The sequence below is a fragment of the Amblyomma mixtum genome, chromosome 2 (genome assembly GCF_055824585.1).
Source record: "Amblyomma mixtum isolate Tamu chromosome 2, ASM5582458v1, whole genome shotgun sequence".
NCBI lineage: Eukaryota > Metazoa > Arthropoda > Arachnida > Ixodida > Ixodidae > Amblyomma > Amblyomma mixtum.
Genome location: NC_143013.1, coordinates 146,674,200 through 146,699,959, shown reverse-complemented (window position 1 = coordinate 146,699,959; position 25,760 = coordinate 146,674,200). Strand labels below are relative to the sequence as shown.

Sequence of the window (25,760 nt, the reverse complement as noted above, 5' to 3'; positions counted from 1 at the left end):
AGAGCAAACCTGTACCTACGGGTTTAAAAATAGTAATAGGGATTTACGTAATTAAATTGAGTTGACTTGCGAACGCATGTGTTTATTCTGGTTGTCTAAATTTTTTGTTCGTTTTCCCCGCCGCGGTGTCGCAGAGGTTATGGCGCTCGGCTGCTGACCCAAAAGACGCAGGTTCGATCCCGGCCGCGGCGGCCGAATTTCGATGGAGGCGAAATTCTAGTGCTCGTGTGCTGTGCGATGTCAGTGCACGTTAAAGAACCCCAGGTGGTCGGAATTCCCGGAGCTCTCCGCTACGGCGTCCCTCATAGCCCGAGTTGCTTTGGGACATTAAACCCAATATCCAACCATCAATGTTTTGTTTTGCTGTATCCTCGGCACGTCCGGCGAAGATGTTAGACTCAGGTCAAGCTCTGATTGAGGTTAAGCTGATCGGATCTGCTCGCGCCGCTGATGGAAGTTGCTGAAGACGGCATCGTGCAATGCATAGCGCGAGAGTGTGTTGCAGTTAACATGTTGCGTGATCGGCTGCATCGACAGCATAGTCCTCTCGTGCAGTGGCCAGCGAATCTTATCTGTTCGTGCCGCCGCAGGTTCGGAACCCAGTCGCAGCAATATTTGATTTATTTCTGCACCCTCATGGTCAGGGACGCCGCAAGGTTCATGGCTGGGCTCGAACCTATGAAGTAGTGCTTTCTCATTACGAACTGTTGCCTCGACTGCGATTGTTATGATCAAACGACGATCGTTCATTCATTGTAGTCCTTCCGGAATGACAGTGATAGTTAGGTAAGACAGCGAAATGTCGAGGTTAAACGCATGTTGGCTTTATTTTCTCCCATTCAAATGACGCAGTGAACAACTCATTGTTGGATTTGCGGACCAATCAATGAATGCCAATCTATGCTCAAGTTGCACTTTGACCCATCACAGCACTGAAAAGTGTTGCATTACCCAGCGCTCTCTCTGAAGTCATATGCTGCGCTCTGCTCCTTGTTGCCCATTTGTGGGTGCACTGCCCTCATCTGCCGCTCAGGCCTGCCTCTGTATTTCGTTGACAGGAGCACCGGCGTGGATCGAATGCTACCGCTCGAAATAAAATCTCGCAGCGTGGCTGGCGAGCAGCTACGGAGTGCGTCGGAACTTGCGACGACCCGTGACGTGTCTTCCGTCTCAGGAACACCTGCGCGAAAGCTACTAACACAACGCTGCGCCGCGCACTGTCAGTCCAGGCAGCGGTACATGATTTTCCCCGACGTATAAAGAGTGGTACCGTACCTGCGCTCAGCTGTTGCGCTTGCGCCTGCGTCATACCATGTGCGCCGCATAGTGTGCCTGTTATACGGCTGCTGATAGCGTGCTGCTTCCCAGGTACCGAGAAACGCGGTCCGCCAACCCGGTCCCGGCATTGCGACGGTGCAAGCTGCGAGGGAAAGCCCCAGTCTGTTTCTTCGTGTTGCTTTCCGGCTGGCCCGCAGTCGTGCACTTGAAGCTTGATTCGAACTCCCGGAGCGCGGGCCGCCGTTGGTCCGACGATGGCGCCCAACCCACAGTTGGCGGTGCCGGGCCACCGGCGTGACCTGGGCGGCGACAACGACCTCAGGCCAAGGCGGCCATCCTTGCAAGTAGGCCAGAACGAGTGCGGGGCTCTGGAAATGCTGGGTAAGTCGATAGCACGAGAATGGTGTGCGGCGAGCGTACAGGACAGGAGAAGAAATGAAGTGTGCTCGACCATGCATGCATTTTGTTTCTCGAAGCTTAGTTTAAGGGAACTTTTTTTGTGTACGCATATGTGCTCAGACGGAAATTGGCGATTCAGTTAATTGTTTTTTAGTTTCAGTCGGCATGAAATTATTAGCTTCTTTTATTTTACCCATAGTGCACTTCACATAGGAGATTGAGAGAAAAATACACGAAACGAGAAGCGAAAAAGGAAAAACGAAACGTTCATTAAAACACAACTGGTTGAATGTTTGCAAAAAACGAAAAAAAAAAGTCAATGAGATGTTTGCTCTAGGTTATCAAGAATTCTTGTCTTTCGCAATGTTTTAACTCTTGCAATAAACAAAGAGGACCGTAAGAAAACGAATTCACTCTTAAAGCGGCTATTCTCTGTGGTATTTAAAGAAGTTTCATTTGAATCCTAAATCATTGGTTATGGAAGCGCTTCCTTGCAACAACAAAAAATTATAGGACAACACAATGATGATAAATTGCTTTCAGTCATTCGCCACGTGCTTGCTGTGTTAAGCTGTTCAGAAGAGCTTCAAAATGACAGAGAGAATTTATTATAACGGAGAAATTCGGAGAGCGCAGGTTCCTGGGTCCCCGCACAACCCCACTGCATTCCAGTGTTTATGTTCCTAAGTACCGTAACACTGGCGGCCCGGCTGGTGAGGATGGTCTGTATCTCCCGACCTGATACGCTCGGTCGGATCTCCCGAGCGTATCAGGTCGTTCCGCCACACAAAGGCACCCCATGCATAGTCATGACCAATTTTTAAGCGTCCTAGGGAGTGGTATAACCCTAATTTCTATGTAATGAACATTCAGTTCAAGGCAGAGAAGACACAAAGGTCGCACTTCGCCCACTAAAGGGAGCATGCATGTAAAGTTCCGCGCAAACATTTTAACCCGATGCGTACTAACCCAGTGGTTATACCTTCGTGCTAGGAGCGTGAGGTCCCGGCTTCGACTGCTGTCGAGCCTAAACAAAGAATAATTATTTTGCAAACAAGGTTTACTTTTTGTAACACACAAGGATCAAATAATAACAAGACCTTCTTATTAAAACCATAATTGGCAAAGTAAGCTGTGTATTCGGAACTTTACGCATTTAACTTCAAGTAGAGCATTAGACTTCTCTCTTGCTAGGACGCTAGAAAACCGCCCACAAGACTGATCGAAGCGCTGCCAAACAGCGTGCAAAATAAAAATACCGATTATTTTGTATCATTTATGGTGAAAATTATGGTCATAACGGATGTAGTAAACGTAGGTAATATATGGATATTTGGTGAAAACACCATGCATGCATGTCAACTGGGAATACGGTCTACTTTCACTGCCTGGTTTGTTCTTTGTTCGACGTCCACTAAGATATACTTACTTGACTGTTAGCATCGGGTTCAGAAATCTGCTGCGACTACAGAGCAGTTTTACCATTCACAAAACATTCGCTATAGACGAAGACAAAAGTGAGGTAATGTTTTGCGACAGGTGTGTCGCGACAGCACACGTGCACTCTTTGCGCACGGGGCCCGTCTGTGTACGACACCGGTGACGAGTCGCGCCGCTTTTAGCGTCCGTCCGCCGGAACAGCGTGCCGTCGTAGTAATGTGGGGCGGGTTTTTTGGCATACTTACTCGAAACTGCGCTAAAGACCGGGCTATTCAAATAACAATGAAGGCGCTGTGATATCCTCTTCATTTTCCTCTCTTCAGCTTTGTTTACCGTCAATCAGGGGAACACGATGACAGAAGTTAATGTGCGCCTCACTTATGTGTATCCATTACTTAAAGCCTCACATTTACCCTGCAGCGAGTTTTGTGGAGGATACTTTGCATCGTTAGTGAAGGAAAAAGTATGCCCACGGTTGCTCTCTATAAATAGAGAGTACACTAGGCAACTTTCGAGTCTTTCTTTAAAAGAAATACATTTCTAGATACCATGGAGCGCTTAGCCAGTAACCTATAACTACTGCGAGAACAATACATAACTTCGTTCTGTGCGGGAGGAACGTACTGTGGGTGCAGTCATAAGACCACGGTGGCAATCAGAGACGTTTTGGCAGAACCAACAAATAAACAACAGAAGAAACTAATACTATGGTGAAACTAACACTATAGTGAAACTAACCGTCCACCCTGTATCATTCGGAGTCAATCTCATCTGAGTAACCAACAAATTGTCGGCGAATGTTAAACGCGGTTCCACCTCGGAGGGCAAACAAATTCGTCCCCGTGAAATGGCTCAGGTATTCGAGTAAAAGCGTCGTCACATAGCGTCCACTCTGGCCAGCCGAGAGCGTCCTGTCGAAAATATGTTCCCTCCAACGCACTCCATAAGGAGCAGTTTGATGCAATTGCATGCATCTTGTTCTCAAGTCAGCCACTGTGCCGCATACTAGCCCGGGACAGCAGCGTCATTAGTCTACAGAGGCACGTAAAGTATGAACACTCCCACGTTTCTGGAAAGCACGATCCATGCGACTGTGTCTATGCTGCCATTTAAGGTAGTAAAGTGAACAAGTTGGTGTTTAGATAGAGAGGATATAGTACTAGCGTGAAGCCACAGGTACGAAGAGAGAGGAGACAACACAAACGCTAGACATCAACTGATTTATTCACGTGTCTGCAAAGTCACCATGTTCATCAGCCTGACTACGCCCACTGCAGAGCAAAGGCCTCTCCCTTATGTCTCCAATTAGCCTTGTGCTGTGCCAGCTGCGAGACCCTATCCCCGCAAACTTCTTAATCTTCTTAATCCGTCCGCGTAGACGCAGTCAGCTACCCAAGACGTAGAGCCATGGCGGCACCGGCAGTCGACTACGCTCACAAGTAGCTAGCCAACATCATAGAGGAGACAATGATTTCTCTAGCCGTAGCCGAAGGCAATAAAATAGGCGAGTCCCCTGGTAATCATCTCGGACTCGCAGACTGGCTATTGGATTTTACTGCGAGGCAGAATTTCCAAGGAAGCTTTCCGCATTATCAGGTAGTGTGGCTCAAGCAAAGAAAAACATTCCATCTAGTGTACACCGGGACAGACCGGGATGGCCGGGAACAACGCTACACAGATATACGGAGACATACTAGAGAACATTAGGGGACTAAGCAGGCTCTATCCCCCGCCCCGTAGCCAACTCACTAAACAGCTCACCTAGTTCGAGATAGCTCCAAACAAACATACACGCGTTCTAATATTCTAAATAAGGTGCACCGAATTACATAGAGGCCCCCATGCACCATAGTGCGGTGAGGCAGCCACACAATACCACACCACACGTGTATGGCAACACAACCCTGCTTTCCCAGTGTTACGCATTGCCACACCGGTTGCAGTGGGAGTCGTCGCAGTCGTTGCAGTCGTCGAACAAGCCCTAGCTTCCGCAGCTGCCGCAGGAGACCTGGGCTAGGTGCTTCACCCATGAAAACTTCCAAGACCCTAGAAGCAGTGCATAAGCGTTACGTCTCTCCCTCAATCTCATCCACCCACGTAACTTTTTGCCGCCCCCTGCTATCCTTCCCTTTCCTTGGATTCAAGTCTGTCACCCTTAAGGACTATCGGTTATCTTCTCTTCGCATTAGGTACCCCGCTCAAGCCCATTTCTTCCTCTTCATTTCGACTAGGATGTCATAAACCCGTGTTCGGTGTGTGACTCACTATGGCCTCGCCCTGTCTCTTAACCTTACACATATCATTTTTATTTCTATAGCTCGCTGTGATCCTTAACTTAAGGTGAACCTTTTTCGTTAGCGTCTACGTTTATGCCCCATAGGTGAGTACTGGTGAGAGACGGCTGTTAAATAGTTTTCTCTTCCGGGATATTGGTAAACTGCCATTCATGATCTCAGAAAGCCGGCCTAATGCGCTCCATTTTATTCTTATTTTTCTAGTTATAAACTCGTGATCGAGATCTGCGGTCATCGCCTGCCCTAAGTAGGCGTATTCCTTTACCACTTCCAGCTCCTTGCTTCCAGTTTTAAGCTGCTGTTTCGTCCGATGCTGTTGATCATTCCTTTGGTTTTCTGAATAATAATTTTAGACCCACAGTACTGCTCTGCCTAACTCACTAATCCTGTTATGTAGTTCATCTCCTGAGCGACTTACTGTGGCTTATTAGCAAGTGGCTTATTAGTAATCAGTGAATCGCAGATTGCGAAATCATTCTCCGTAACTCTTAACTCAACTGTTCCCAATCCAGGCCTCTGAATGCCTAACAGGCGATCAATAGCGTTGGCGAGAATGTGTCTCCCTGCCTGACATCCTGTCTTATTTGACTTTATTTCTGACTGTATGGAAGTGTATGGTAGCTGTGCACCCGCTATAGATACCTTCCAGTATTTTTATATAGCGCTCTTTTACACCCTTATTGCGCAATGCTTGCATAACTGCTGAGTTTCGACTGAGTCAAATAATTTTGCGTAATCTATGAAGGCTTCACACAGGGATGGTTATATTCTGCACATGTTTCTATCCCCTGATTCAAAGTATGAACAACTAAACCTCGTGCGCAATGCCAACTTCCAATTCAAGTTGGCTTCGCTGGTCGAAGGATAAACATTGGATTTGCTAATGAAGACCTACCTTTCCACATGTATAAGGAAGGCTCCCAGTATCGCACGCCCTTTCTGGTCCGCATTGATAGAAATAACCTGTCTGCTCACGAAAGTGGGTGCATTCTTTCTCATCGTGTTCGCACCGTTTGCAATCCTGATATTGCCGCTAGACCTTCATGCACCCTCAGCCCTGTTGTTCCATGCTTTTTACATGTCTTTCACTGGTTTTTAGTCTTTTCTTTGTTAGCGCTCATGCTTGTTGTAACCTTGATAATCCGGGAAAAATGATAATATACTCGTTCGCGCTCTGATTGTGTTGTGCTTAGATAAATCCCTCAGGTGGGCGTTTTCTGTGGCGTGTGTATTTAAGAGCGGGGCCTTGGACATTCTTGAAATAAAGTTGAAAGTTCAGCGCTCTGTCCTGTCTACCTTCTGTCTTTTCCTAACCGTGTTCGCGCTGCTGAAATCGTATAGAACAGTCTACAACATGATAGTGAAATTATCTAGAGGTAGAGTAAGCAGGCTACTATTTTACCCCTCAGATGTTTGTAGTCTGCAGCTCCCAGTGCAATGGAATAATTCAGAGCCTTCTCTCCGTTATTTAGCGGCTTCTTCTTTTCTGAAAAGTTAAGCTCTCGAGTTTTTGAGGTTATATTTGGCCGACGTTACCAGCTATCGCGTGTGAACACCATATGCTCGAATATTTGTTTAAGACGCTTTAAATATGTCGTAGGAAGTCTCAAGTGGTAAAAAAACTCAAGGTAATATTTTATTATCATCTTGATTCGTTTTTATTATTTGATGACTTTTCATTTGCAAACACAGAAGATATTCGACCTCTATGCAGCTAACGCCGTCTGTGACTGAAGCCGTGCGCGCCAGCACAGCAATCTCATGACGGCGCATTGTAACGACAGAATGCTAAACATTCGTACTCGACGTGAACTTCTCGCCACTATCAGAAGGAAAGTACTCTCTGTCGTATTAGTTGTATCTCACTCGGTTACCGTTCATTTTGTGATGATTTTAAAATTGCATTTTGGTTTGCGATTACGGGACAAACAGCCATAGGTGCCAATTGCCTTCATAGGCGTCATGAGCGCTGAACGCGCCACAAGTCCTTGTTGAAACTTTCCTTTATGAACTCTTGCAGTGGACGTCAGCTCTAAGCCTGCAAAGTGGCTCTCCAGCCTGCCCGCGGTGATTGTGCCCGTCGGCACCCCCAAACACGCCGGGCCTCCTGACCACAGCCGTGACAAGTGGGTCATCGGAGCAGCGTGCGTTGCCACGACGTTCATGACCGGCGTCACCTTGCGCACCATCGGGTTCCTCTTTGTGAACTTCATAGCAGAGTTCGAAACGACCCGGCAGGAGACAGCGTGGTCGGTCAGCCTCACCTCGGCAGCCGTTGCCTTCTCAGGTGAGCGTGTTAAATTTTCTTCTTGGTGAGTCGCAAGTTCCTGCAAGTAGCAAGTTTGGGCACTCTGAAAAATATGCCATCTGAAACTACGTGATCAAAGAGTGGCTTGGATGGGACACACTTATGCAAAGGTTGGCTTCGTGGCGGCGCATCATAGCAGCTATCGTCATTGCATCATCGTAGCTATAACGGACCTAAAAGGGCTGCTGAGAACTACATGGCTAGCGAGAGCGGGTTAATTAATTTAGGAATTAATTTTCAGAGCGTTCGGAGCGCCTGGTTTGCAGGGCAAGAACGAAATTGCTGCTGTGCCCTAGGGTTGTCGTTCCTATGCCCATTTAAAAACTGGCAGAACTTCTCGTTCTCTTTTGAAAATGGTGTTACCTGAAAAGAAAACTGCGCACAATTGCCTTTCAGCGCTTTTTCAGCCGTTTAAGAGTACGCTGAAAACCCTTTATTCCCCGTTCTGTTTCAATGCCTTCCAGGAGTGCTATCCAAGTTCCTGCTCCGGTGGTGCCCGCCCTGGCCCTTGATTATGTTCGGTTCTCTCTGCCAAGTGGGCGGCATGTTCGGTGCCTACTGTGCCAGCAACGTCTCTGTCCTCGCAGTAACATTCGGCTTCCTGCATGGTTAGTGTTATACACGCTCATTTATCTTCTCTTAAGCGCCTGTTTTACGACTTTGCGTGCGTATTAGAATATACTTGTGAGGTAGGTGCTTTTAAATAGGGTGGCATGAAAACTTGTCAGCCCAATTTACATCTAATGAAACACGGACGGTTCTCGAAGCAATAACCTCGAAATGAAATTGCATTGAAGGGAAATAAAATGTGTTGGCTGCGCGGATATCTGACGTCCGATTCCTTCTCGTCGATAGCGAGGAGTAACCCGGGTTTAATTTGTTCCCTACAGTTATGATTTGATATTCCGTTTGTGCTTGCATTGTCTCCTTCGCGTTTCCTTTGACGACAATAGCACACGCATCAATGCAGAAAACGAGACGCCTTAGAAGGCCCCTTCTGCTTTATTTATTTTCTAAAAAAACAAAAATACACCAAACTCTACCTTATGAACGCTCTTGCGGCTGTAGAGGAGGAATCAAGCGCTGCCACTGACGGCGCGGCCATGGCCCGTGGTGAAGACACAGCCGTCACCATGAGCACGGCCGCTCGATCTCTCCTCCCTTGGGAGCGGCCTGCCGAGTCGCGGAGCAGACAAAGGGGAGAGTGTGATGCGGCTGCTTGCCATTTCGGCCGCTAGGGGCGCCAAGCATCGGTGAAACGCTCCCGGCAGGCCGGCGCGGTCGGAGGCTCGGAAGCTGAGGCTTTCTGTGTTTTCTCTTGCGCTTACGTGGTGTTCCTGTTCGAACTACACTACACTCACGTACAGGCGCGGACAAAAGTAACGGAGCACGCAACTGTCTTCGAATATTTTTCACGCGCCACCTAATTGAAATTTCCAGCAGCGGTACGCGCATGCTGGTAGAGGAGGTTGGTGGGCTTTCTTGTAGACAAACAACGCTTCTTCATTACCAATGAAGAAGGTGTGATTGCACTTCGAACGCAATAGCGTGAAGGAGGGCAGAAAGTTGGGCAAGTTGGTAAACATTCATGATGGGTTTCAAAGCAATAGCGTGCTCCGTTTACTTATGGCCGCGCCTGTACGTGCGTCGAAAACAAGCATTGTGAACTCTTTTTCTGAGTGTAGCTGCGCACAATACTGGCGAATAACCGTAAACGCGGTACCTTGTCGTATGCCTTCGTCGAGCGAAAGAATGCTCCTCGGTAAGCTCTGCTGCACGTGCTCCTACCACGATGGCGTATAAGCTACGTTTTTTGCCAGATCCTTTAAGGGGTTTTTGATAATGCCTAAAACCTGTTGTGTGCCGCGCTGCCTATCAAATGCTGGAAGAAACCCGGAACTTTGTTACCATGAATTACCGTCCAATGCAAACCTTCGGGAGGAGTGGTTACGCAACATCTCGCGGCAAGGTGGTGACAAGGGCAGCCAGTGGCAACCGAGCTCCAGAGCTGTTGTATGCTCACTGCATTTCGATCAGGAGGATTATCGACAAGGAACGAAGCGCAAGTGCTCAGGCCGACGACGGTTAAGACGAAGTTTCCCTTCTATCCCATATACAAACAGCCGGTGACTTCAAAGAAGCGGAGAATGCTTTGTTGTGCGCAACCTGGCGTTCTCATATCTCAGACGATCGGTACTTTAGAAGGTAAATCGAGAGGAATGAATGTGGAAGAGAAATCTGCACACCCAGATTTCAGCACTGAACACGGCGGAAGCGAAAGTTTCAGAGTCCAGTCAGATGTAGCAGAAAGCCATTTTTCGGACGATTGCATTGGTGTAGAGGTATGCATTGGTGTAGAGGTAAGGAGTGTCAAGATGAAGAATGTCAGACGTCATTCAATTTGACAAGCTTTTTCGACGAGACTAAAACAAGAGTTCATCGCTTTGAAATGCAAACCCGAAGACTTAATGAGCGACTGCAAAAGTTATGACGAAGTCCGCCAACGATTGAAACGTTATGAAGATGACCGAGCTGTGCAGGCCGCAGTGAACATGTCCAAGGCTGCAGCAGACGGTGACAAGACTGCGAAATTTGTCTTGGAACAGGTCATGAACTTTGATAAAGCAAGACCAGCTTGGGACGAGCCAACATTGAGAGAGTGTATATTATGATTATGGAAAACAACGTCCTCCAAAGGATACGACTTAGTGCGCGGAAGAAAGCTTCTGAAACTACCGTGCCGAAGCACGCTGCAGAAGAAGCTGTTGAGGCCACTCCTAGCCAACTGGGCAGGAGACGTGAATAGCTCGCTGGAAAGTATCCTGAAACTTTCGCGGAAGCCTCTGTCCCGAAAAGTCTTGCGTCTATAAAGCGCACATGCTTGACGAGTGGTCTTATTAAAGTGTTTCTAGCTATTCCCTTTCATTTTTGTGTGCTGCGTATATTTATTACTGTATCAAAGGTACACGAAGTATCTTTGTGCTGTTGTCAGATGTGCTCGCCTCGTGAGGAGACACATGGTTCGCCTTTAGCCCCTCCTCCTTGACATAATTCACAATATTGTCGCCAACTACAAGACTACAGAGCGAGCATTGGCGAGCACAGGAGCGCTCGAGCAAGGCCCACCACCACTATTAAATCATGCCATTCGCCGTGTAGTCCTGTCTTCGGCTCGCCGTCACGTTACAACATGTATTTATGTCCTGCATAAGCGGAAATGTACGGAGAATCGTTACTGCTCGCCGTCGTTTATATACATCAACAATACTGAGTAAAAAAATTTTCTTGTTATCTGAGGGCGCTCTTCGAAAAAAGTAATAAGTGCGTCTGTGCCGTAAACAAAGGGCATGAGTTGAGCATGCGTGGACAAAACAATGTCAGTAGTCGTTATGGCAATCTCAGTTGCGTGTTCTGCATAGCTTTCTGTGCTGCGAAATTTACCGACCACGGGGATATCGACAAACATCCGCGTACGCGACCGTGCTCATTTTATTTGCGTTTCCAAAGGTGTGAAATTATACCCGGCCACTCCGTTCCCTACTTTATAGTATACCATTATGAATACTACAGGATAAAGAACCAGTAGATCAAAATATAATGTTTATTAAATTTCGGAGCTTTAACTCAGGGCTCCGAGGCCCAGTGCATACCGCGAGCTGCAGTGCATACACCGCAAAACTGCAGGCAACGATTCCGTTACAAATTCGCACACCGCCCCGCCAGCGCTTCTACTCCTTCACCGATAGCCAGCGCCACGGCCACCGCGGCGGCGCAAGCTGGTACTTCCGCCATCACAGGCCGCGAGGCGCATTCGGCAGGCCGCTCCCAAGAGAGGGAGATTGAGCGGCCGTGCCATGAGCATGGAGGAAACTTGCATTTTATTCCGAGCAGCTTTTGAGACGGAGTTTATGTAGGTTAGCAAGTCAAGCTAGTTGATAAAAACACATAGTGGAATAAGTTGGCAGCGGAGTTTAGCTAGGGTAGTAAGTCAAGCTAGTTGATAAGAACACATACAGGAATAAGTTGGCAGCGGAGTTTATCTAGGGTAGTAAGTCAAGCTAGTTGATAAGAACACATAGAGGAATAAGTTGGCAGCGGAGTTTATCTAGGGTAGTAAGTCAAGCTAGTTGATAAGAACACATAGTGGAATAAGTTGGCAGCAGTAGGCACAGGGTAGAGTGGAGTAGAGGGATATAGGAGAGGCCTTTGTCCTTCAGTGGACGTAGTTGGGCTGCTGACGATGGTGATGAATCAATCCCAATCATGTGGTCACGGAGGTAATGTACTATCAGTCATCACCAGGGACTTTGCGACCGCAGTACGAAATAAATTGGAAGGAACGATAATCGGCGTTTCACAAGAGGGTGCACGTCGGCATTTTCTGTTATGTAGGCATAGTTAGTGCTTATTACCATAGGTCTGAGGCATCGGTAAGCTAAATACTGCCCCAGAACTGACCGAGACTGTGCTCAGTTCCCTGCGCTGAACATTATAAACAACGGGTGCCAGAGTTCACCCAAAAGTTTTGAGATTGAGAGAGTGAACTCCACATCCTGGCGGTAGGAATTTTCCAGACAGTTCCTGGAATGCAAGATTTGTGCCGTGATCTTAGGTTCTCGCGTTTCCGTTGCATTGATGGAGTGAAAAGCAGGCGCTTCAAGAGTGTAGTACTTGTGCACGGACTTCTTTAATTGTCCGCTTGGCTTCCATACATGCTTGAACACTGTGCATGGCGCTAAAGACGACCAGCCGCGTCTAGATTCCAGCCCGCTAACTCGTGCGGAACAGCCTACATTGATTGCCCCCAATACACACTGGGGCGTGGTAGGGTAAAGAACGACACCACTGATGAAAGGAAGGTTTAAAACTTTTAGAACGTTTAGAAGGGTGTTTAGAAGAGTCTCGTTAAAAAATGATACATATACTAAGTGTGAAATACGCGCTAATGTTATCATGCAGCGATTTGCTATATTAAATTTTGAAGACTAGAATGTCCTTCCTATCGTGGCTCCTAACGCAGTGACTCCTGCCCTACAATGGAGCTCTGGGGTAGCATGCACACACTTGCTCTTTCCAACCAGCTTCTCCTTTTGGTGACGCATACCCGCCTTTCCGAATTCGTCAGGACGTGCCTTATCGGCTTCATGACATGACTTCGGCAATCGGTACGGAACGAGGAAATAGCAACTGCTCTTTGAGTGCAAATGCATCTGTAATTGTCAGGCAGCCCATTTTTCGGCAATACCAGTGGAAAATTCTTGAATAGCTTGTCATATAGTAATGCTGCCGTAACTGCAACACGAGAAGCTGGTTTATTGGGGTTTAACTTCCCAAAGCGACTCAGCCTATGAAGGACGCCGTAGTGAACGGCTCCGGAAATTTCGACCACCAGGGGTTCTTTAACGTGCACTGACATCGCACAGTACACGGGACTCTAGAATTTCGCCTCCATCGAAATTCAGCCGCCGCAGCCGGGATCGAACCCGCGTATTTCGGGCCAGCAGCCGAGCGTCATAACCACTGAGCCACAGCGGCGGGGCACAACCCGAGAAGCATTAAGTTCGCGCAAACGGGATAACAAGCGCCCGGGTATACTTCCCTAACTGAGAAAGTTATTTAGACAATACTAAACTTAAGAACATAATTCACATGGTCACCTAATCACTTTCAAAAGGCGTGTTAATTTATACCACGAAGTGGTTTACCGGTGAGTTTATTTATCTGAAATGCAGGATGCTTTCGCAGACACCAAATGAAGCAATTTCTCATTATCGCATAAATTGCTCCATTGAAATATATGCTGAGATTTTTAGTGTAATTGCTTCTCGTGTCCTCTTCCTGCTTAGTTTATCGGAATACGAAAATGTGAACAAAAGAACCAGTCCAGCTATACCTCTTGGCACTCAGTTATTACGGCTCACTGCTCGCATTTCAGCAGACGCATATATTATCCCTCTGGGCAAATTGAGTGTTATCGAGTTCTATTTTTCTCGTTCGTCGCTTTGCTAGTACCACTCCATAGTTCGAATAATGACGCTCTAGTCTACTGTTCTGTTGCACGCAGGCATCGGAGCGGGATTAGTATTCGTCCTGACGGGCAGCTTCATAGAGCGGACCTTCGTCACCAGGCGGCGTCTCATGATGCAGCTGAACATGACGGCCTTCTGCGCGGCGGGTTCTTTCTTCCCGCGCATACTGCTCTACATTGCCCAAGAGTTTGGCTACTCGTCAATGCTGCTCTTCTGCGCCGGAGTCCTACTCAACGTGCCCGTGCTTTGTTTCCTGCTCAGGTGGGTTACTAAAGGTTCAATGCTTAATGTCTAAGCGTGTGAAAAAGGAGACTTTCACTGGCCAGCACTGCGTCTGGGTCCAGCTAAAATCCATGCTGGAAAAAGCATTCCACGCGATTTCATGCTGGGCTGAGTTTCCTTCTGGAAACTTTGCCCCAAGACGAGAGTTAGAGCCGCCTGCGCTGTTTTCCAGAATTCTCCCGCATTGGTTCTGGCTTCAGACAAAAGTAAAAAATATTCAGGAGCCGATATATCCTCGCCAGACACACGCGAAAATTCTATATGTCAGCATTGATCAAATCATATTTTATCGCAGGAGCGTTAACGGCCCACTGTCAGAAAAAAGCCCGTATCGGTTTGGTGGTCTGCGTCGTTGGCCATGAAAGAAAAATCCGCGAAAAATTCCCCGCTAAGCAACCAAGGAGGCAAGTGGACCACTTAGGTCCCAGGTCAAGTGACCTTTTGACGTCATCTCAACCTGCTCACCGGATTGTGGGAAATCTGTCCACCATCGCAGGTGGCAGTTAAATTAAAGATAGTCGCGATAGGTAGCTCGGAAAGATCAACTTTGGACACAAACGTCCATCGGTGGTGGCGCTTAAAACAGCCATCTGCCGGAGCAGCAGTGTAAAGCTTAACCGCTGCATGTAAAACGAGACCGCAACACGCATATCCCGTGGTTTCTACATTGCAGTCGGATATTTCTTGTCAACCATTTTATCACTATGCAGTTCGAGAGTACCATTACCGAGAAGCACAATTTAGGCTAATTGTGTACCGCAGCTGATGGGTTTGTTCACAGACGTTGTGTGCGTTAATTATGGACTCACTGTACGTGCCTATGACCTCACTCCATGATCGGTTTTACTAACCGCTATTCCTTCATATATATAGGGCAACATTTTAAGACGCGTATTTATTTAACTACTACATTGGGTTATCTGAGGCCACATGAATAGAAAGCATGTTGGCTACAGTTCTGTTTGTGCTGCGTTCGGTCCAACCGCTCGTCTGTGGGTGATAAGGCATGGAGTGGCGGAAAGTTGTGCACCAACCCCATTGTTTCTCCATGACGTTTGCATTGAACCGACGGCCTCGGTCGCTTATAATTCGCGGCGACCCACGACGTAAAATTACAGCGCGGAGTATTAAGAGCGACAGTAGGCGACGAGTATGCTATGGGAGAGCGGCTGTTTCACAATAACGGAGAAGATAATCGACCGAGATGACAATCAACCTATTGTCTTCAGATTACTCGGGATGCAGACCCAGCAGATCAAAGCCGACTTGAACAAATGGAGCTCTGGGATGTGTCACAGGGTGCAGCGACTAGCAGCAGCGGTCGCAGGGATTTTGTGGAGCGGACACTGCTAGCATCTGGCCGCTTACTCTCCAGTAGTGGAACGCAGTTTACGGCCAGTAAAAGCGTCCTTGCTCACACTCAGCCTGCGGGCCGATCCGAGATGACCATAAGTGGCACAGTTATGCAGTTCTGAAACGGACTATGCAATACACTAATTGACATTACGTAAAGGAGACGAGAGATAGGCATTTCATCACTTGTCACCCCATCACCCCAGCGCAAGAATTTTTGAGCTAGCATCAAGAACAATGAAGATGCAGAAAATTAAAAATTACGCTCCCCCCCTCAGCTCGCAAACGCGGGGCACGAGAAAAAAAACAACGGTAACAGTTCTGAGACTGGGCAGCGCCCATGATTACGTCATTCGCTGACGTTCCGTTTGCGACTTCCGGTTGTCGTGCCCAGAGTCGGCAGCGCCTCTCCGGTGTCTCTTCTCCTTCGCCTTCCTGCCGCCACCCGACAGTATGAGGCGGCAAAAGCAAATTGAAACCATATGCGTGAAGGCAATGCCCTGGCTCGCGCTTGCCCGAGGGGGTCGCGCGGCGGCCCGAGCAAACGATTTTCACGGCCACCGGAAGCGTGCCCGTGACGTCGTGGCTGCCGTGGCTCCAGCGAATGAGAGCGTGTGGTGGCCTGCCGACGTCACGGGGCTAGTCACGTCTATTGTCAGATCGATTTTCACATAATGCAAACATTTTATAGCCAACCTCCAGCATCCTTTTCAGGGAACCTTTAATGTTGCAGATCACCTAACCTTGAGAGTGTTCACCAGCGCCACCCTCGGCCATAGGGGCGGACGTAGACTGTTCTGCATGACTGCGAGTGTGACGTGCAATGCGATCGAGCGGTGCGGGCGACAGCTGTGCGAGAACTTTCTTATGCGACGTATGACATCAAGACTGCCAGAACTGATGCCCTCTTAAGCTATTGAGCTGAGAAGGAAGGGAATAAAGGGGGTGGTTCTAACATACCTCCAACTGTCGCCGCAGGAAGCATTGGGGAAAGCTTTTTTTTTATTTGCGATGTTGATAAACGGGACACTAGCAATGTAATCATTTTATCGCTGAAATATAATTGATTAGAAAGCAGATGAAAAAAAAAACACTTGCCATCAGTGGGATCCGAAGCCACAACCTTCGAGTTTAGCTTCCAGTCAGCAGCTGATCACCCCCAAAAATCAAGAAGCATTCCTCAATGCTCCTTATTAGAAGTGACTTCATTTCCTTCATGTGTGTTGACTTTTCCGCCTGCATTCTATTTTACGTCGTTCATTGTTCGCGGACGAACTGCCCACCACAACAAAGAACATTCGTTTCATGTTGCAGGCCAAGGCCTTCACCGGAAGCAAACAACAACGTCGTACCTCCCAAAGCAGCCCAGAAGATATTCAGCATCGAGCAAGGCGCCAGGCTTAGCCGGCCCGAAAATAGAGCGGGAAGTGTGGCGCCCGCAGCAACGTCGATGTTCGTCAAACCACTGTTTTACATCGCGGCAGCCACGCACCTAAGTTTCTTCTACGTTATCAACCTTTACACGAGCATCTCCGTGGACACAATACTCAGCAAAGGCATCCCAGAGATCTTGGCTATTACGATTGCACCAAGCGTGTCCGTTCTCGACTGCGTCGGCCGCGTCCTCATGCCTTTGGCCACGGAAAGCGGATATGTCAAGAGATCGACGCTCGTCATGGTCGACTACCTTTGCACAGGAGTGGGCTTTGTCGCGATCTCTTTCGTCCAGAGCTACCCCGCCATGCTGATCTCGTGCCTTAGCTTCGGAGCATTCACCGGCCACGCGATCGCTGTTCATAACTCGCTGATGGGAGACTTCGTCGGCGCCGAGCAAGTTAACCTCAGCACCGTAATCGTCACCTGCATCGCCACAGTCTCCTTCTTGACGAAGCCTTTTGTAGTAGGTAGGTAAAATTACTCGTAGTTGATTAATTCACTACCGTTATATTTGGAATTGATTGGAGATACACAGAATTGTTTGCCGAAGTGAATTGTTGAAACGATAATCGGCGCAGTTCTGCTTTAAGTCCGCTATTGAGGTGTCCGGCATCAGGTAGCTGTAGTGGGGGTAAGGTGAATGGCAACAAATTTCGGTTCCACTCGGTTCCATAGTTGTAATGGTGCGTAAGACGTAAATATGCGCAGACAAACCAAATGGTATCTGCATGCTACCACTAAATAATTTACAGTTGCTCCTTTCACTTGTTTTAACAGCAGAATGATGGCTGTGATATCAAAGATCAGTAAAGGATAGGTGAGACGTGAGAAAAACAATGCCGATATAATTCCTGGTTCTTCGTTTGCTGTTATCCCGGCACTTGACGCAGGCTAACATCCCCGTTTTAGTGGAATAAAATGAGAAAGAAACAATTGAAGTACCTTCATGCCGGACCTATATGTTTAGGTGCTAAGGTAAATCGTCCTGGTTATAATTTTACATTGACTACCACATGCATAAATTTTTGAACGGTAACTGTATCAGGGACCGTTTCGTGCAATTACTACACTATCAGTGTCGCTGCCATCGCCCACGTAATGTGTTTTAACCTAATACTCCCACACTGATCGTCATCAGTAGTTAGGCAGAGGGTGATGATTAACTCCATTATTATCGTTACCCTCTCTAAATGATGGCAGCCTACTGTGTAAAATTCTGTTTCTAGAATGCACCTTAGAAACTAACTGCTCTAGCTGTGGTTCTTATTCTTCTCAACCACATGAAATGATGAACCTTATTAAGCGGATCCTTCACGGTTGTTCGGAGTGCTTTGTTGAAAGCTGGAAGTATAAGATCGTTTGAGTGTCTTGTTTTAGACTCTGCAGGGAAGCGTTTCACATTGTTGTGATTCCTGCTAGCCCGATACCGTAGCCATGCTGCAGCGCAATGTAAAGATAGAGCAGGGAAGTTTATTCAGAAGAAGAGAGGAATGCCTGAGGAATCACGCTCTTCCCCGCTCTTCTGCACAGTGAGAAGTGGAAGAGGAGGATAAAGAGGGTGACGGCGAGTGGCAATGCACAGATTTGAGAAGCCAGGAAAGATATAGTCTAAATCTGATGAACAAAAACCACAATTTTTTCTCGCTGGTCCTTTCCTAGTGAGAATAATGCGCTCGTATCCAAACTGTCGCGCTTTGAGTCATCAACAATATATTGTGCTTTTGGTTATGACCACTCAACTTTCGAGTGTGCACTTACAGGTGCCTTGCTAATGTACAAAGCATTATTTGGCATGTGATCAGACAATTTTTTTACTGCTTCTTTCTATTTGCTGTGCTTTCTTTGCGTGTCAGACCAGTGCAAATTTCATATTAGTAACGGGTAATGACATAAAATATTATACAAGATGTTGAAATGTGCTTGCATGAGGTAATACCGTTCTTTGAAACCGTTCTTTTGGCCAACGAAAGCCAAGTTTCATAATCCTGTTTTGCAACTTCGAGCGAGAGCGCCGTTCGTTGGCGTTTCCACAGAGCATGTTGTTTCACGGCCGCTGTGATGGAATCCCGCATTCGTCAAACGTAGGGGATGTTTTCGTCCGTCAAAGTGGATATGGAGCTCTGACTCTTCGTTTGCGCGCTGCTGTTACCAATCGGCGGACCCCGGAGAATTCTGACCTATGATGAACTATGCGTGCCAGCTGTTTCGATAACCACAAATTAAGAAGAAAAAAATAGGAATTTAGACGATTGCTCCGAGGGTAGCGCTTCATGTCTGCAAAACTTTGTTATGCGGTTTCGATCAGGAGCGGCAGCGTGTGGCCTTGAAACTCGAGCGTGGCAGAAGTGTGTGTTGGCGTGTCCTTGTGCTACCTCGTACGTCGCAGCTGCATGGCTGAAAAAGAGTAGGCGTTGCAAGCGATTTTGCCTGATTTCGCACCCTACAAAAGGACTGGCTAAGGTTGGTTGAAAACGTACGTATTCTAGGAAATCTTTTCCAGACGTTCGTAACGCTACAAACTTGGGAGAGCACTGCAGTCTGCTGAGTTGGAGAAATGCGAAAGTATTTCCGTTTGAACGTCAGCAGCTTTCTTTTGCAAGTCATCGTTGTCTGACATCAATACACATCCCGAACACATTTTTACCGTCCTACAAACCACAACGCTTTCATTCCTGCACCTCTAACACGCTTGAACCAACGACCCTTCATAGCATATACGTTGTGTCCATCTGGCCCGAAGAGGGCCTGGGTTCGAACCCCATAGCTTTTTTCGAAGAAGGTCACGTGAGAGGCACCACTTCCCGTGGATACAATTTGCGGAATACCTTTGTGAACAACTTCTGGTGACGGGTTTTCCTTCGCATGAGGCATATGATGCTTTCGAGGTCATACTCTGCTGTCCTTGCTACTGTAGCTTAGAAGTACCAAAACCCTACTCTAATCCGTGCTCTCGCGTTCACGTAAAATACGTTCAATATTTTCTCCGACTGGTAAGGCGGAAAAAATTCATAGCACATTTCAGAAACGCGCATCTATATATTCTTTTCGGTGGTGATAATTTTATGGCGCAAAACCAGCTTTGCCCAAAAGCCAGATAAACCGAGCAACAGGCCAGGGGATAGCTTTTACCTATTTTAGCAAGTCGGAAGGTATATGTATTCCTTTTGATACCATACAAAAATTTACCATACAAATAAATATTTATCCTGTTCACTCTTGCGAGATATACTGCGAGCTTCAGTCGAACGGAGTGCACGCGTTTATCCCATTATGCTTTGGACCGAAAAAGGCAGGTCCTCTTGTCGAAACGTTGACAGTCTTCCTGAAGCTTCCCTCTCACTTGTTCACTCTGTGTTCACATGGAATTCGGATATTTTGTTTTACAGGTTTCTTCAGGGACCAGCATGGGTCATACGACAACCTGTACCGGGTTATGAGTGGACTCATGTTTCTAAATGCATTGATCTGGCTTGCCGTGAACCTCACTGAGAGGTACCGAAAGAGACGGACATGGGCGACAAGCAATTCCCAACTGCAACTGTGCGACCTTCCAACACTGACCGGATACCAGGCCATGGACTTGACGTCGATGATGGCGTAATGCAGCTACCATAAAAAAAGACACTCTGCTACCTTTGGGTGCGGGTTGCATAGAGGAGTTGGTGGCAGCGTATTGAGAGCTACGCCATATTCCTGTTTTTCTCTTAAAGACACTCGCTTTGCGTCGTTTACAAAGAGTACCTGTCTTTGAAATCTGTACCGTAGTTCGCGAATTGCTTCTTTTTCATTATTAATGCATTATAATAGCTTCGCTGGCCTTCACTTAATGTATTGCCGGAAGTGACTACATAAAATGTGACATAACGACACGCGGCTGGAAATTATGGGTGTGAGAGATCACAATGATTATAGCTTTCACAGAAATTATAAATCTACATGTTAGATTTATTAAAGAAATCTCCTGTCGAGTTCCAAAATAATTTAATCTCCTCTTGCGTCAGAAAATCTCACACTAGTTTCTTCTACTTAGATATAAAAATTTATTCCCTATTTGCCTATCCTTCGAGCAGATACAGTAAATGGGGACGCAGCCAATTTCATTTACCAGTCACCAAGTGATGCCATTTTCTTCAAATTTCTTGGTAAAAAGTTGGGCTGAGTACGGAGAGCACCTTGCGGAATACTTCAATTTACTAATGCATGAAGGCTATCAGGCTGAGCTCATTGACGAGAATTGTGACGGTTTGAGTATTTGCCGATAGCATTAAACAGGGTGTCTTACTTAATTTCCTGCACGCAGTATCACTGGCGTGACACTGCAGACCTTTCTGTGATAACATCGTCCACCTTTTAGGTCACCACAAGGACCAACGTTTTATTTGTTTTTGTCTTAGAGTTGCTTTAGAACTTTATACGAGATTTTTGATGTGTGTGAAGATACTCGAGTTGTGTGCTGATGTTTTGTATATACCTTCGCAAAAAAATCACTTCTGAGAAAATTGCTGTGAATGTGCCGCTTCAACTAAGTAGTGTTCTTCCTATTCAATAACAGGGTGCTATGAAATTACACGATGATGCTTACGTGCTAAATTTTTTTCCAATGTCAACAGCGTGTAGAACAATGCGCTAAATTTAGCACAGGATTGCACTGATATGATGAATTAACCAATCGTGTATAAAAATTGTTGTGCAGCGCCGGGACCTAGCGCGAACAACAGAAAAATAAAAGTGGAATGTGTTTGTCAGATAATGCACAGGGCGCGATTTTCTCAAGTGTCTTATTTCCGTTGGCCGTTCTAGTCCGTTTCGTTTGTGCTATTCATGTGTCTTGTTTAAGTTTTGTTGTTGACTGGCTGATTATATCACACCATTTTACTTGCTTCAAAAGTGCTACATGAACGAGCAAAATGTAAAACATTTAAAGTAGGGACTTAGCGTTTTAATGCAGTATGCTAATTTGCGTTAATAAAGATTGCTAGTTCGATGTCATTGCCTCGACTGAACTGTATCAAAGGCCTCATTCGCGCTAACCACTAGAACGATCAGTTACACTATGTAAAGCAATATTAGGACGCTAAAATTTGGGCCAATATGATGGTGGGTCAAAAGATGAATAAAAAATAAACACCCCACTCACGCCTCCCTGTACCACAGAGTAACGGGCTGATATTTTGGACCAATGCGATGGTTGGTCAGAAGAAGAATGAAAATAAATTCCCCGCTTCTTGCACCACAGAGAGTAACCGGCTGTAAATATAGACCATTGTGATGTTGGGTAAGAAGAAGGAGAACGAAAAATAAATCCCCCCTCTTTTACCTCCAGAGTAACGGGCCGCAGAGTATTGGGCTTATATTTAGGACCAATTCGGGAGTGGGTCAGATGAATTATGAAAAATAAATTTCCACCCCCCTCCCAGCACCACAGCATGTAACGGGCTGATGTTTTGGACCAATGTGACGGTCGGTTAGAAGAATCAAAAACAAATCCCGCCCTTGTACCACAGAGAGTAACAGGCTAATATTTAGGACCTATTCAATAGTGGGCCAGAACAAGAAGAATAAAAAAAAAATTCAGGGGGGCACTTTGTTCACCTAAAGAGCGGTGAGGCGAAAGCCTCATGCGCATTGTTGCTGCTTGTTTCACTGATGTGTGGTTAAGATATCAAACTTCGCCTCTAAGAGTGGAACGCGACAGAGTCTTGCAACGCTGCCAGGGAATCCACAGAACGCCATCGCTCATTCGGCTCTACGCCTTGCTCGACGGTAAAGTGGTTTTTCAGGAAAAGAAATGTATCTCTCTCGCATATCTGGGTGGACACCTGCACCTCGCTGTAGGGGAAGGGAGGGAGATCGGAGTGAACGAAGACGCCGTATTAGCTAGACGCGCCTTGATATAATAAGCTAATGAAGGTAGGTTGAACATGCGCTTCATTGATAATACACTAGCAGTGCGGTGATAGTTATGCAGAATGAAGCGAACGAAGTTATTGTGGACAAGCTCCAGGGAATAGGTTAGGTTCTCAAAACTGAGGTCCCAAATGGATGCAGCGTATTCTAGTTTGCTACGGATGGGTGTCTTGTACAGAAAGACTTTAAGTGAGCGTTGGGCAGAAGCAAAATTACGGCGAAGCTAACTAAGCATGCGATTAGCACTGTTGATTATGGTGTTAATGGGAAGGTACCAAGTAAAGATCACAAGAGATTTCGATGCCAAGATAACGATAGAAATTGCCAGGTTCGAGAGCACTGTTATTTAGATAGTAGAGGCTGGGGCTGGAGGATTTTCTAGAGATACGTAAGGTTTTATACTTAGATGCATTAAGATCCATTTTCCACAAATCACACCTTCCGGCACCGGAGATCTGACCGCCAGCGGTGCCGTCTCGTGCCTTGCTCATCATCGCACTGACTCTCGTTTTGTTTCCTTCCTTCTCCCGTCGACTCGGCAAAAAGTAGGAAACGGAAGAAAGGCGCCGCTGTCACTCTAGCTAGTTGTTTTTGACGAGTTGCATACTTGTTGGCATGGGAATAAAAATGACGGCCACGCTGTCGGCCTTCAGACCCCTAATGAGCCTTGGCCCCCGACACCCGACAATTCCTGGCACCACACAGTCTCTTGTTCACGTGCCTCCGGGTTCCCAAAAAGGGAAGATGTCGCCGGAGATAGGGGCCCTCCGTAGAGGTGCCGCGTAGTGTCACATTTTCCTGTTTACACAGCACGGGAGACCTGGCTGAAAAACGCTGCCGTGTAGTGAGACACTTCGAGGCGGTACATCATTGCTATAGGTGCCTCAGACAGGAAGAGGGCCAGCTACAATTCTTGGCTCCGCATTTTAAATAGGGCAGCCAGACAGTTTGTGAATCAAAGCGACCTCTTTGTTCTGGATTCTGGAATCGCCCATGTCGTGATCACGCTGTACTGAAAGATATTTGCGTTGCTGCGATGGTACTGAGATAACCTTAAAGGTGCACTGAAGAGGAATCTGAACTCGCCTTTTTGTCGCGGGAACTCGATCTACACGTTCCGAGCATTCTTAGAAACTTCGACTTATTGCCCTGTGTGGCCGATTTCTGTAATTAAATCGAATTAACGTCCGGCTCCCGCCTTTATTTTTGAATTCTCCCTCGTACGGTGGGCGGAGTCGACCAACGCGTGGAGTGCCTTTCAGCCAGCTCCGTGGAGGCTTTGCTTTCGCTTTATGTTGTTTTTTAGGTCTCCGTGAATAAATAGTTTCAGTCGCAGATAATATAGCCGCAAAATAAGCCCGCACAAATAAAAATACGCGCGGACTATTTGCTTCTGTGGATTACTAAGTATTACTCCGCCGATGGCAGAGCGGCAAGCCGCCACGGGACTGGGTGAAAGGCAATCCGCGCTTTGGTCGACTCCGCCCACCGTACGAGGGAGAATTAAAAAAAAAAGGCGGGGGCCGGACATTAATTCGATTTAATTAGGAAAATCGGCCACACAGGTCAGTAAATCGAAGTTTCTAAGAATGCTCAGAACGTGTAGATAGAGTTCCCGCGGCAAAAAGACGAGTTCAGATTCCTCTTCAGTGCACCCTTAACAGTATCAAGCGATGTTTCCCCCTACCGTTAGCTATGAATTGCAGGAAATGTGCGTTCTTATAAAAGCTGCCACATCATGGTCCTCCTTAAGAATGTTTCACAAATGTGTAGTCATTTATTACGGTAAGCCGTATTCGACAGTCAGGGAAAAGCTTAAGCAAAGCGAGAGATCGAGGACCAAAATCTACAGGAGCGTAAATGTATCATGGAGCATATGAATCATGAACGCGACCAACAGCGCGCATGCCCTTGAGTTATGTTTAGTTTAATGGCGCATAACAAGATAAGGTTATCATGCTCCAAGAATGAGGTTGCGTCGCCTTTTGAGTGGAGTGATAATGTAGAAATAATACTTCTAAAGGTGCTTTTGCGAAACTGATAGTAGCAAGCGAATCGGGACAAAAAATTGTTGCGTGATCAATCTTGAAGACTCATTGTAAAAAATTACACATGCACTAAGAGGGGCCCGTGCGCTCGGCTAACCCTGATTATGCTGACCCAGGCACCTGTCCATATTTTCATGCAGGTGTTAATTTTATTGTTGGATAATAATGTAGCTCAATGCCAGCACCGGGACTTTTAATCGTCGCTCCTTGGTTTCAAGTCCTCAGTGACGGAATGAAATGCTTTTTGCGCTGCATTTTCACAAATTTTCAAGCTTTCTTGGGAAAACTGCGCTGTGTAAATTTGGAGAATTTGTTAAGCCGTTTAAAAATTGCTGAAAATTGTGTAGGTTAAATAGACTAAGGACGTCAGGCACATTGCTGAGCCATTTTGTGCACATGGCTCACCCATGTTATACGTCTAAAAGAAAACTTGCTAAATAGTATGCACATTTATGGTCTGCCTGAGTGCCTTACTTAAGGGTTTTGCTTGACCAATTTTTGACTGGGCGTTTTTGGTCTACTTGTCGTGTTAACTTAAAACAGCGGTAAGCTAAGAAAGCGTGAGAACTTCTATTCAGATCCATTCTCAACATGCTGAATGTTCCGCGGAGTACTGATGAGAATATGCGAGCAGCATCTTTTAAGGCGAAGAACTGAGGTCCGTTTGAAATGTAAATTTTTAGGCTCGTAGATCGAGTAGGAAAGACTTCCTGCTTGAAACCATTCACAAAAGCAGAGAAGAGAGCCTGATAGCTGTGCTGTACTCTGAAGAAAAGAGAGTTAACTTCCAGTAGCTGCAGGACCACACGGCCTCCTGAGGAGTGGTATGCTGTTTTGAAGCACCGGCTTCCCTGAGCACATGGCGCATGTACATCAGACTCCGTTGGAACGCAGGCATATGTGGCAGGGCTTTGTTAGGAGGAGGCAGTGCGGAAATGAGCAAAGGTGAGAACAATCGGGGAAGGACAACAGAACTAGGTCTGAG

At 46.8% G+C, this 25,760-nt stretch overlaps 1 protein-coding gene across 3 annotated transcripts in view; it reads left to right on the top strand.

Moving 5' to 3' along the window:
* LOC149361185 (monocarboxylate transporter 13-like) overlaps positions 1–21,804 on the top strand; it is a 133,221-nt gene extending 111,417 nt beyond the window's left edge. For 2 of the 3 annotated variants that reach the window (XM_089572618.1, XM_089572619.1), the window contains 6 exons: positions 1,369–1,659; positions 7,432–7,698; positions 8,184–8,327; positions 13,784–14,009; positions 16,698–17,287; positions 20,207–21,804. In XM_089572618.1, the coding sequence (XP_089428744.1) occupies positions 1,533–1,659; positions 7,432–7,698; positions 8,184–8,327; positions 13,784–14,009; positions 16,698–17,287; positions 20,207–20,421 (1,569 nt within the window). In that variant the 5' untranslated portion in view covers positions 1,369–1,532 and the 3' untranslated portion in view covers positions 20,422–21,804. The remainder of the gene's footprint in view (positions 1–1,368; positions 1,660–7,431; positions 7,699–8,183; positions 8,328–13,783; positions 14,010–16,697; positions 17,288–20,206) is intronic. The other variant, XM_089572620.1, reaches the window with a different exon arrangement.
* The last annotated feature ends 3,956 nt before the right edge of the window (positions 21,805–25,760 follow it).